The 13,948-nt window shown below is 41.2% G+C and overlaps 1 protein-coding gene across 3 annotated transcripts in view; it reads right to left on the reverse strand.

The window, feature by feature from the left end:
• Positions 1-473: 473 nt before the first annotated feature.
• LOC139239255 (interleukin-11 receptor subunit alpha-like) overlaps positions 474-13,948 on the reverse strand; it is a 105,739-nt gene continuing 92,264 nt past the window's right edge. For all 3 annotated transcript variants that reach the window (XM_070867954.1, XM_070867952.1, XM_070867953.1), the window contains one exon: positions 474-13,728. In XM_070867954.1, coding sequence (XP_070724055.1) covers positions 13,707-13,728 — 22 coding nt within the window. In that variant the 3' untranslated portion in view covers positions 474-13,706. The remainder of the gene's footprint in view (positions 13,729-13,948) is intronic.

The following is a 13,948-nucleotide window of genomic DNA, read 5'->3' on the forward strand; positions in this document are numbered from 1 at the left end:
TCCAGTTCCTTCTCCTTGTTGTGCTTCTGCTTGCTGAGGCAGCTGCACAGCAAGCAATGCTGCAACGGAGGTGCTGCAGTATCAACAAACCTCCCCTTTAAGTACTGGGCAAAGCCTGTGACAATGGAGAGTTGAGTTTAGACTGCATCCAACATTAGTCCACCCTTTGACTGGAACACCAATGAGCTAAGCCTTTAAGACCTGAATTAGTGCTCCAATCATTTCTTTTGAGCAATGAGAATGAATTTTGTGTGTAGTCTAAAGCATTAGCACATGGCACTAATTCTCAAACTTTTCTAATGATACTGCCCATCCCTGGGCTATAATGAATTTCTAGCCTGTATTCAATGAACAAAGACATTGGCATTTTAAATAAAAATAAATTGCAAATGCAATTAAACCACATATTTCCTGTAACGAAAAATGTGAGACCAACTTTTCCTCAAAACAGAGTAGAAAATAAATTGCAACAATTTTTTCATTTAAAATAAAATCATATTTAATGTACAGGAGATAGTTTTCCAAAATCAACAGATTATAGCTTATTAAAAATGTTACAGATACAACAAACAAAATGTTGAACAAAGCTGGTACTGAAGTGTGGATATGCTGACTGATCACAATTTATATTTCAAGAGTACTCAATAATAGTATTTGGTTTGGGGATACTGAAAATGTAATACATTTTATTTACGCATTGATGAACTCTCACAAAAGAAAGCCTAACTTCTGGAGCAGGTTGCCCCTTCAACAGGTCACCTCCTCACTGAACATTTATTTATGAAAATGATGTACAAATTAAATTCCAAATTTAGACTCTCAAAAGGAGGCTAGATTGATCATTTCTCTGAATAAAATGTAATTAGATTTTATTGTATTATTTGATTTTAAAGTGAAATATTTTCTTCATTTATAATAAATGATTTATATTGCAAAAACTAAATTCAGCATTAGAACTGTATCTTCTCTACACTAAGTTGTAATTTCTCACAGTTTAAATCTCCAGTACTGGAATATATTTCCCCCCACCTCGAAATCAACTACACTTTCTCTTAGTCACAATAGTAGGACAATCTCCTAAATTACCACAAACAAGTGCTGATTCAACCAAGAGTTGTTTTTGGTTGACATCCAAACCCAGTACTTGCTGCCTGCACTAAATAAGGCTCTATGACCAAGTTTGTTTCGGTCTCTCAAATGGAACAATTTATACTATCAGACATCAATACTTGGATAAACATTGCAGAGTTATACTACGCTGAAGTGAAATAGTACTGCAATCTGATGTTACTTTCTGCCATAAATTTTAGCCCATTTGCAGTGGCTAAAGCCAGATGCTCCGCACTAGATACTAAGCGAGTAGGTACTACTCGTTGCCCACATGACTGAGATCCTTGAGAATTTATATAGCGAATGACAATTAATTTGTCAACATTCAGCATAAATCCGCAGCACAACTAAGACAGAAATCATCATCTACCTTCACTCCATAAAAAAAACTTTTAAAAATTATTCAGAGCTCCACCCTCTTCTGCCACACATCACCAACATTATTTCCTTGCTATACAACAATGTTAAAACAACCTCACTCACCACATAAGAAATCCAACTGTCAAGATCCATCACCACAGAGTCCAAACAGCCTGACTCCACAGTATGACATCAGCTGGAAATTTCTGTAAATTTTCTAATTTTCTCCCAAGTGTCCTGAAGTTGGAACTTCACAAAACAGTCAAGGATGAGGAAAAAGCCTGCTGCCTTTTTGAAGCTTGTCCAACTAGTATTCTAGCCTAGCATGTAACTACATTTAAACACAGAGTTTCCGCTTTGGGCGTGCAATTGGCGATATCGGCATTTTGAGAAATGCATGTCCCCGCCCAGAGTTTCTGCTCAAACTTATTTGCATATCACCGAATGCAAAATCTGGCATGAACCAGCGCAATTGGGCAACGCTTTAAAATGCAATTTTTTAAAAATTGCCTTAAAAAATATTCCTTGGATGTATGGAGTAATCTGCTTAATACAGTTGAAAATAGGTTTATCACTAAAATAAGCATTCTTAATCACAGTGTCAATCCACTACCTGAGAATAACCTGATTTTAAAATGACTGAAAAAACTTTAAAAAAAAAATTATATTGGGGTAGTCAATTTTAGTAAATTCAAAAAAAGCTTTAAAAACATGCCTATTAGTATCTGTGCACCGAAAAAGAACAAGCTTAATTTTTAGAATCTCGAAGGCCTGCAAAGAAATGCAATTAGCAGAAACTACTAATGATGATTAATTGACCCTGGGGGCATGGCCAGTTTTGTGGGCGGGGCTTGCTTCTAGCACAATGGGCTGGATTTTTGGTTGTCCAATGCCTCAGTTAGCGGGCGCAGGGGATGTTAATGGGAGCGCAAGAGGTTACCGACCGGGAACGCAGCTTTTAGCGCCGCGACCGAAAATTCATTAGAGGATCGCCAGGCAAGCAAACCAGTAGTGCCTGGCTGCTGACAATCAGTGTGATCCGGACGTCAGTCCTGGTGCAACACCCATGCTTGCGCCCTGTCGGTAAGTTCGGTGCGGCCGCCTCATTGAGCGGCCGCCAAGAACTATGTCTGGAAAAACAGTCGGTACAGGCTTGCAGATTTGCTAACTGGTGGCTACATAAAGGGATGAGGAAGCGCTTCTGTCGGAGTTCAGTCAGTGCAACGTTCAGAGCACGGTGCATGTGCCTCCGAGTTTGCAGCGGCAGACAGACATAACAGTACAGATTGAAAACAAGTGATTTTGAAAACTTTAATGGGTGCATTACTATTCCGTACCTTTAAAACTCGGCTTTTTCCGGGATCTGAATCGGAGTTCCGCACATGCGCAATGGATCCGACAAATTTACCGACCCCCCCACCCCCCGCCCAATTCTGGTGCGCAACGGCTGATTTATCGTCCGTCTGCTCTTCGACCGATTCTCACGAATTTCTCGGCGGAAGGCGCAAACTTTTTCAAGGCGCTAAAATTATCTCTCCGCCTGGATTAATGCCCCAGATGAGGCGCGACCGAATTTGTCCCCCAATGTTTTCTTAGACTAGCGCGAAAAATCCTAGAAACTCAATTTGCGCTTAAAATTCCACATTCTTGTGTGGGTTACACCCGTTTTAGACGGGTTGCACTGGAAACTCTACCCCGAAATGTTTACATCTGTATTATCTTGCCTGGATCATTGCAAGATATTACCACCTTTTGAGTAGGCAAGTTCTTAAATTATCAAAATAGAGCCGTATGGCTCCAAGGGCAAAAGCAACCCTTCAATATTACTCCCCAGTGACCATTCTTCACAAGCAAGCCTCAACAAGCCACAACTAAGCCATTCATACCTCTTCACTTTCCAGTACAAATTACTGGATAGCATCAGAAGCAAGACCAGTGGCCGATTTTCTTTAGCAACTCTAGCTTGTGGACACTTCAGCCAATAAAGCTACTTCCACTCGTGCGAGCAGTCTTAGCCTGGAAACCACTGCCAGCATAATGCTTTACATAGGGGGAAATTGTGCAGCTGGGAGCAGCAATTCCTGGAGTTATGCATTTAAAATTATTGCAGGAATTGCTTTTTAATGTGCACTAACTTTCTCACCCAGATTTTGCGGTAATGATTGACATTGTAAACCTAATTATTTGCACTTAAGGATATTTTGACAGGTATCTTCCATATGAAATGGACACCAGAGGTCACAAAGTTCTTGCATATCAGAAGTCAAGGCAATTAGTGCATTTTGAAGTGTTGGATACATGTGTGGCTCAGATTCTTGGCTCAGACAGGAGAGGTATATGAACTTTTATAGATTGTAAAAACTGAAAATTACTAAAATTACAGGGACTGTGGATATTTAAAGTTATGTTATTCTCAGCAGACATGAATTAACTTTTTAAAATACATTAATACACATGAACACAAGAAATAGGAGCAGGATTAGGCCATTTGACCCCTCGAGCCTGCTCTGCCATTTAATAAGATCATGGCTGATCTGATCATGGACTCAGTTCCACTTCATTGCCCGCTCCCCATAACCCTTTATTCTCTTATCACTCAAAAATCTCCACAGCTCTCTGGGGCAGTGAATTCCACAGATTTACAACCCTCAGAAGAAATTCCTCCTCATTTCAGTTTTAAATGGGCGGCCCCTTATTCTGAGACTATGCCCCCTAGTTTTAGTTTCCCTCACAAGTGGAAACGTACTCTCTGCATCCATCTTGTCCAGCCCTCTCATTATCTTATGTAGTTCGATAAAATCACCTCATTTTTCTGAACTCCAATGAGTATAGACCCAATCTATCTTCATAAGTCAACCCCCTCATCATTTGTGTTGTACTATGAATTTTGCATGTGAATCATAACATGCTTCATTATAATAACGGTTTTTTAATGTTTGGTAGCATGACAAGTCTCGCAGTTACTAAACTGTGAAGTAGTCAGTGTGTAGAGTTTTGCTGGTGCCAAATGTGAAACAAGGATGAACAGAGGATTGCCAGAGATGTCAGAGTACCAGAAGCATACCATCTCTGCCTGCTTCTATGCTATCCATTCTCAATTAGGGGCCCTAGCACAAATGGCTGCCAATGACTGATGAGCACTGCCTCGGAGACACAAGCTTAGCTGGGAGACATTCTTAAATATAGAGCGAGCACGTCTAGTGAGCAGAGTCTCAATTTTGTATCACTGGCTCATTACAAGAGATATCTGCGGCATCTGTCCACTGGTCACCGATGCATCAAAAGGATGTAGAAAATGCATTATTCAGCAAAGTCAACAACTTCATCACTTGCACCACGGACCAAAAGCAGCGACGTAATGCTGCAACAGAATTTTTCAAAACTACTGCCTTTCCCCAGAGTTTACAGGATCATTGACTGCACCCCTGTTGCTAATTCTAGATACTTCCCAAGGAGTGTCACAGCTACACCATTTTTAAAATGGTCAAACCACATGTGCTGAAAGCAACTGCCCAAAGCACCAAATCCTGCACTTTCATACTTAATTCTTCAAATACTAGTCATCTTATCCTGAGCTCCTGCTATATTGTTGATCAATAACAAATAAATGTTCAACATAATGTTCATATGATTCTATAAAAGGGTACAGGGAGAAGACAGAGGAATAGGATAAAGTGGATAACTCTTAGAGAGCCATCAGAAGCACAACTGGCTAAATGGTCTCCCTCTGCTGTAAAATTTTATGATGCAAGTGCATGACATTTATTTCCTCTATGTGGCATAAGAATGTTGGCAGCTTGAGTTGGCAACATTAGCACTTGAGGCTTATGCTTTGTTTCAGACCTAACCATTTAAGAACTTCTTTCTGGAAGAAGCATTTGGCTGGCTGGTTGGTTGGTTGCAGAGTTTCACCGAGTATTGGTGATGCATGGCCAGGGCCCTGCAGTTAAGTCAGCCACATCCAGGACTACAATGGTTGATTAGTATTGACTCTCAACATAAGTTCTCAACTTCGAGGGACTGCCCAAGAAGGAGAAGGAGAATTTTAAACGACCTCCTCCTAATGCTGATGCATCAGGTGCCCCATGGGGCGGGGGGGAGGGGGGAAGAAGAGTGATCATAACTTCTTTTTGGTTTAAGCCTTCTCTTCTTGCAGCTTCTGACCAATTAAACTGGCTTATCTGAAGCAATTTTCTGAATCATCAATTAGCTTCTTTCTCATTGCTATTCAAGTGTTAACTAGCAGCACAACGTAATGAAGTATTTCAAACCGTTGGGTTGTTCAGAATCTACCTCCAGAGTAAACATCGAATCAAGTCTTTCAAGACAGTGTGCTCCAAATGCAGTAAATCCGGCGAATATAGATCTATCGCCTGCCACTATGCCAAACGTAAAGGCAGCGGGCTGCCTAAATCAGAAGGCATATTCTCCTCTGGGGATACGTGGCCAAATGTTCCACTCAAAGTGGTCTCAGCCAGCACGAGAGAACACAAACATCCTATCCCAAGGAATGAGAAAATAACAACTCTCATTTCCCAGAAGAAACCTAGTGGAAGGGACGACGTGTGGTCAGAGGAGGAGACAACTCTACTTACAGACTGGAAATTCAGTTCCAAGACTACTGCGATATCAACAAACAAGTCGGTAGCATTCTGAAATCGAAAACGAACAGATTTTAGATAAACGGCGTGCCCTCCTGAAAGTGGCCGAAAAAGTGGTAACAACGGCCACGAGTAATTACAGCGATAGGTATTGATCCCAGGCCCTTGGCCGCGCAGGCTATCGCCAACTCCGGTCAACCCACTATACAACCTGTCCGGCAGAAAGGGGTACTGCACACATCGGGATGCACTCTGAGAAACAGAGCTGAATGTGCAGCTTATGAAAGCTGAGGAAATCCTTCGTGAAAGGAAAGGCCCAGAAAGCAAGGCCTTGTGACTTGGTTTAATTGAAAATATCACATATTTTGTGCTTGGAAAATCTAAGCTCAGGAAGACCACAAGGACAAAAATGGGCAATGCAAAAAAGCACCAAAAAAGGAACAGCATATAACTCTGGCGCCAAAAAGAGATAGGCTACCAAGAAGGCCGCGTTTAAGAGAGTGTAGACATTGTACCAGAGACTGGAAAAGACTGGCACAGCTAATCATGGGAGCAGCAGACAGCACAAAACAGACAATAGGAGCAGCAGTAGGCCATTCGGCCCTTCGAGCCTGCACCGCCCATTCAATATCATGACTGATCCTCTATCCCACCATATTGCCGTCCTCTAAGGAGGAGTTTGAAAAACGTTTTGTGGATAAGCTATCTCAGCCTAACAAGGCAAACATTAATAAATTTGCAGCATATGCAGGCCACAAAAATTACGGGGAACTCATGAGGGCCATAGAAGTTAAAGAGAGCGAAGACGCACTGTTGGGCATCAACGAGGTGACTGCAGCCGGGCCAGATGGCATGAAAATAGACGTCACCGATATTATGGGAGATGACGAGACCGTTCTCCCCCAACTTTTTAATCTGTGGCTCAGGACTGCAGTAATACCAGAAGTACTGAACAAACACTGAGCTTATCCCTAAAACCGAGAATGCAGAACACCTAAAGAACATTGATTACTGGCGTCCAATTACGATCGGACCAATATTGCTCCGATTATTCATGAAGATCATGGCTAAAAGATTAAGTTAAGCCGTCGACCTTAATCCCAGGCAGAAAGGCTTTATAGTGGCCAGCCCTGGGTGCAATCAAAACATCGCAATTTTAAAAATATTAAGGGGGCAAAAAGAAATAAGAAGGAGCTAGCCATTGCCCTTGTTGATTTGGCAAAGGCATTTGATTCTGTGGGGCACAAACTGGTCTCCAAGGCTCTTGGAAAGGTGGGTGTGCCCAAGGGATTTATTCACCTTGTTGAAGACCTTTACACTGATACCTCAAAGTGGTAGAGGGAGACAAATTCTAGACGAATCCAATCCTCATACGATGAGGTGTCAAACAAGGTGATCCCCTCTGACCAATCGATCAATCAAACATGGGTGTGGTGATGCGGTCGAATAACAAATCTATCTATTGCACATCACTTGCCTTCGCTGATGATTTGGCAGTCCTCAGTGACTCCTATGCAGGGATGTTTAGGAACCTAAAAATCGTTCAGTCATACTGTGAAAATGCGGGACTAAATATTAACCCCAAGAAGACTGCCGGATTCCACTTCATAAGTAAGGCTAAGACCTTCATCTACAACCACCACGAGAAATGGTGGATGAATGGGAACCCCGTAAGTTATATCCACTCCCCCCCATCCCCCTCCGGAGAAACATCTGGGAGCTCGGATTGATTCACGGGCCAGAGTCGCTGAAGATAAATGGGCCGATAAACTCAGTACCTGGATTGCTAGCCTGAAAGCCAAATTAAAACCCACCCAGAAATTTAAGCTTCTGAAGATCCACATCATCGCTAGGATATACAATCATCTCATCCTTACCGAGGCCTCCCAAAGCACCCTAACCATGCGAGATCAATGGAACAAAAAGGCCGCAAAAGAGATACTACACCTTCCTGCCGATGTCACCAACGGAATCCTGTAATCCGCCAATAGAGATGGTGGCCTGGGTCTTCCAAAGCTGGGTCCAAATTCCATCAGCGGTCATCAGGAAACTCGAGGCTCTAGAGATGATTAAGTCATCCTTCCAATTCTGTGCTGAAAGCACCATATCCAAACTTAGGAACCAAAAAGCCCTTAGGGAGGTGGAGGAGTTCTTAAGAGCAAAACATGGCAAACTCATAGAAGGTAGTGACTTAGCCCTCGGCCCTGAAGAAGCATTGCCCACAGGTGGTGCCTGCATCCATCCTTCTATTGGGAAAACAAAACATAGGAAATGGTACGCAAGCTGGAGAGAATTGGAGTTCGAGAGATGAGCGAATCTCCCACACCAAGGCTCTGGCATTAAATACTACTAGAGTGACAGGATATCCATTTCATGTACCAACTCCTTCCACGGGATGAAGCAGTCACAGTTTACTAAAGGGTTGCTGTTAAGATGCAAGCTCTATCCAACCTTATCCTGTGGCCGAGCCAATATGATCAAAACCTGCAGGAGATATAATGAAGCCAACGAGACCTTGGCACACATCTCTGGGAGGTGCCTCATGGTTAAGAACACAAGAATTAAGTACCACAATAAAATCTTCGAAAGCCTAAAAGATCTAGTTGCTAAATATGGATGGACGACATTCATAGAATCATCGGAACCGGATGAAACATTATGGAAACCTGCTATTTTATTCAAAATGGAGTCGGAGGTTGTGGTTGTAGGTGTCACTGAGATGGGAAGACAATAACATGGCGCTCGAGAAAGCATGCGATGACAAGGTTGAGAAGTATGGCCACTTAACACAGCCAGTCATAGATATGACCAAAGGCACCTGTTAAATACTTTGGCTTTGTTATGAGAGCCAGGGGAAATGGTTCGATAGGAACAATTCACTTACGCAATTCTTGAAAACTGAGGGGTTCAAAACTTTAGCGGAAAGTACCTCCAGTCTGACCATAGCACTCACTAGAAATACTTCAAATTTTCAGCGACATGTAATCTGGTACAATGCCTACGCACAAGGCTTACTGTTAATATCAGTGATCTCCGAGTAACCACTGACGATAAGGGTAACTACGGTTTACAGACAGGACAGCCCCTCTTGGTTATTCGTATCTTCACTAAGACACAAATAACCTCCCAAAAATACTAGGGGACCGAGGGTCTAGCAAGGAGGAACTGAGGGAAACCCTTATTAGTCAGGAAATGGTGCTGGGAAATTAATGGGATTGAAGGCCGATAAATCCCCAGGGCCTGATCGTCTGCATCCCAGAGTACTTAAGGAAGTGGCCCTAGAAATAGTAGATGCATTGGTGGTCATTTTCCAACATTCCATGGACTCTGGATCAGTTCCTATGGATTGGAGGGTAGCTAATCTAACACCGTAACACCACTTTTAAAAAAAAAAAGAGGGAGAGAAAACAGGGAATTATAGACCAGTTAGCCTGACATCGTAGTGGGGAAAATGTTGGAATCAATTATTAAAGATGTAATAGCAGCGCATTTGGAAAGTAGTGACAGGATCGGTCCAAGTCAGCATGGATTTATGAAAGGGAAATCATGCTTGACAAATCTTTGAGAATTTTTTGAGGATGTAACTAGTAGAGTGGATAAGGGAGAACCAGTGGATGTGTATTTGGACTTTCAAAAGGCTTTTGATGAAGTCCCACACAAAAGAGATTAGTGTGCAAAATTAAGGCACATGAGATTGGGGGTAATGTATTGATGTGAATAGAGAACTGGTTGGCAGACAGGAAGCCAAGAGTGGGAATAAACGGTTCCTTTTCAGAATGGCAGGCAGTGACTAGTGGGGTACCACAAGGTTCAGTGCTGGGATCCCAGCTATTTACAATATATATTAATGATTTAGATGAAGGAATTGAATGTAATATCTCCAAGTTTCCCCTCATCTCAAGCTGGGTGGCAGCATGAGATGAGGGGAAAATGCTAAGAGGCTGCAGGGTGACTTGGTTAGGTGAGTGGGCAAATGCATGGCAGATGCAGTATAATGTGGATAAATGTGAGGTTATCCACTTTGGTGGCAAAAACAGGAAGGCAGATTATCTGAATGGTAACAGATTAGTAAAAGGGGAGGTGCAACGAGACCTGGGTGTCATGGTACATCAGTCACTGAAAGTAGGCATGCAGGTACAGCAGGCAGTAAAGAAAGCAAATGGCATGTTGGCCTTCATAGCGAGAGGATTTGAGTATAGGAGCAGGCAGATCTTACTGCAGTTGTACAGGGCCTTGGCGAGACCACACCGAGTATTTTGTGCAGTTTTGGTCTCCTAATCCGAGGAAGGACATTCTTGCTATTGAGGGAGTGCAGCGAAGGTTCACCAGACTGATTCACGGGATGGCAGGACTGACATATGAAGAAAGACTGGATCGACTAGGCTTATATTCACTGGAATTTAGAAGAATGAGAGGGGATCTCATAGAAGCATATAAAATTCTGATGTGATTGGACAGGTTAGATGCAGGAAGAATGTTCCCGATGTTGGGGAAGTCCAGAACTAGGGGTCACAGTCTAAGGATAAGGGGTAAGTCATCGAGAACAAAGATGAGGAGAAACTTTTTCCACCCAGAAAATTGTGATTCTATGGAATTCTCTACCACAGAAAGTTGTAGAGTCCAGTTCGTTGGATATATTCAAAAGGGAGTTAGATGTGGCCCTTATTGCTAAAGGGATCAGGGATAGGGAGAGAAGGCAGGAGTGGGGTACTGAAGTTGCATGATCAGCCATGATCATATTGAATGGTGATGCAGGCTCGAAGGGCTAAATGGCCTGCTTCTGCAGCTATTTTCTATGTTTTTATGTTTCTTGGGAAAGGACAGAATACCAACCTGCAAATCCAGGTTCCCGACGCCCTCGAGCGTATATCAAGGTTTATAACCCACCTGATCGTGAGCAGGCCCTGCCCAAACCCAACTCCCCCCTGCCAATGTCCCTTTCTGTGCCCCAGCACTAGCTGGACATACAAAGTGGACAAGGCACTCAAATACTTGAAAAATACACTTGTGTAATGGATCACTGGTCCAGAGTGTCCTTCAATTGTGCTGCTCCCTTTCTGGTTAGTTGACTCACTGGATAAAGACTGAAAACAGCAGAATTGTCTGTAAACCATCATAAGAGATCTCAAAAACCTTCAGCAACCCAGTTAGGTCACAAATAGCAATTTCTAGACTCTCTATAAAAGTATGTATCTCAAAACATTAAAAGATTTAAACATAATAAAACTGATTAAACCAAACATAGAATAAATAAAGCATTTCATATTTTGGGATCGATTTTAAAAGCGCATCAACTCACTGATGATTTCTCAAGTCATTCAATCATGAAACATTATCATATTCCATTAAAGTACGCTCACTCTGGTGCATTAAATACCAATGGCACAGTAACCCATTTTTAAATTCACATCTTCTATCCAGCCTTTCAACTAGGATGATGCAGCTGGGATTGAAAGTGCATCAATAGTATCAAAGAATAAAGTTCATGGTTTTTCAGAATTTTCCTTAAACTTTCTACAATTTAAAATATGCATTTTTGGGTCGGGGCAAGAATCATTTGTATAGATTCAGGACAAACTTAGAAAATATCTGCATTCATACTTTATATTTAAATAATTTCTTAAAAAGCTCTTATCAAGGTTTGGCAAACTGTTCTTTTGGATGGGGAGGAAGAAGAGCCACAAACGAGAGAAATTATGCAATGTGTATACTGTGCTTATAAGTATCTGGCTAACCATTTTCACGATAATGCCTCATTAAATAAAAATAATCTGAAACAATTCTAAAATGCCACCTTCATATCAATAATTAATACTAAATTACTGTGCTTTTTCCATGTGCTTTTGTAGGAATTCACCCCATGCTAGGAATGACTTCACAAGCAGAGCGTATCCAACCCATTCATCACTTTTTTTTTTTATAAACACACACCTTTGAAGCTATCCCAATCATCCTCAAGCAGAAATAATCGAGGAATTATTTAATAACTATGACCAATATTACACTGAGCATTGTGACAATTTCTAAATCCCTCATTGCCAAAATAGGATATGTTGCACTATATTTCTAATAGTTTCAGTATTTGGTGAACGTTTGCTCAATTATAAATGATCATTCACCAATAGTGATTCATCATGGCCTCCTCAATGTCTTCTAAGTGTTTTGTTGTTCCATTGCTCAAGTAAAATTACATGCTCTTCAATGGAGTTAAACTTAATATTTTTGAAGTCCAGATGGAAACCCCTTCCCATAACCAGACTGAAACCCAACTAAATGATTGAAGAAATAAAAATTCCGGATTCCAGCATTTGCTTTTGCATGATTGAATAAAAAATCTCAGTGCCATTTCCTTTTTCAACTCAAGCTCATAACCATCTTGGTATAACACAAATACCTTTTCAGTTGATTGCTGACAGGCACCAATCCATTCAGTTAGAGGCCACAACTTGCTTCTTTCCAACTGAGATTCAAATTGCAATAATTTTTAACATATTTGCAACAATGAGCTTAAAATCTATTTTCCCAAATATCATTGACATTTCAATATTTAAAAAACTACAGGCAATTAAAATCAAGAAACTGTGTTATCACAATATTTGTGCCCTTTAGCCAACATATATTTGATTTCTAGCACAATTTGTGCAATAATATTTTAAAAAATAACTGCAAATGGGAACATTTTTGTTTTGCTTATTGCTATATAGGGTTCAATAAAGCTGAAAAGTATGCATGGTTGGTGTAAAAAATAAATCAGCATCTTATGGATTTTCCCTTCTCTTACATACACTCACGCCAGTGATTTAAGCTCAAAATTATACAAGTTAAAGATAGAAGTGATTGCTTATAAGGAAAATCTTGTCAAACAAAAATAAATTGCAGATGAGAATCCTCAAGTGTTTAAACTAAGCAAAGACCAAATCAGGCTCAGATGTTTGCATATAATAATCACCATTTCCTCAGCACTTAACTGCATCTTGTTGCCATAAAGGTACCATGTTGTTGCAGGTTACCAGAGCAGTTATAATTAAGAGTAATCATATTTTCTGTAGACTGCAGTTTTGTTGTGACCCTTGTATGATGCAGACCCGCTGGCTCGCCACATTCATTTCAGCAGCTGTCCTTTGTATCACCTTCAGAAATGACCAAACTATTTCCACTGGTGGGGCCCATAAAATTGGTTGCAATATAGTTTGTTGCGTTCTTCATGTTTTACCTCAGCTTCTCACCAACCAAACCTCATGGCAGAAACCAAACTGCATCAAACAATGTGTCACAAGGCTGTGACAACACAGCCACATTTTGGAGAGAGTAAGAGAGAGTGACTGAAAATCAAAGAGAGACAGGGTCATTATCTTCAGGAAATACAACGATACACTAAAAATACAAGTCAGCTTCCATCCCATTTAAACAGATTTGTAAAGTAAAAGGATGTTGCATTGGCAGGTGATGACGAGAAGGTTAACCAGTTCAATATAGTAAGTATTTAGTTGGCAACATCTGCATGTTTCCTTCACTTTAAAGGCGTGGCCAATTCCTTTCTCATGTTTTTCTTTTAGCTGAAGAAATGTACTTTTGATGAACAGATTCTCCGTAGGACATAGTAGCTGGAATCTCTCGGTTTGATTGCTGGCTACCTCAGGACTGTATGTATGCTGAGCTGTGAACAGAAAACACATTTAGTGATAATAAAACTGGAAATTTAGTTTGTTATATGGTCCCCAAAGACAATCAAGCAACCTGCAAGAGACCATGGTGACTGGTTGACAACTCCCAATCCCCTCTCTATTTTTGTATCACACACCACGTACCATCAGCTGAAGTTTGGTGAGGGACAGAAAGGGGCAGGTGGTGACTTGCTACAAGGCATCTATCAACAC

This window comes from Pristiophorus japonicus, chromosome 2 (assembly GCF_044704955.1).
Source record: "Pristiophorus japonicus isolate sPriJap1 chromosome 2, sPriJap1.hap1, whole genome shotgun sequence".
NCBI classification, from domain to species: Eukaryota; Metazoa; Chordata; class Chondrichthyes; family Pristiophoridae; genus Pristiophorus; species Pristiophorus japonicus.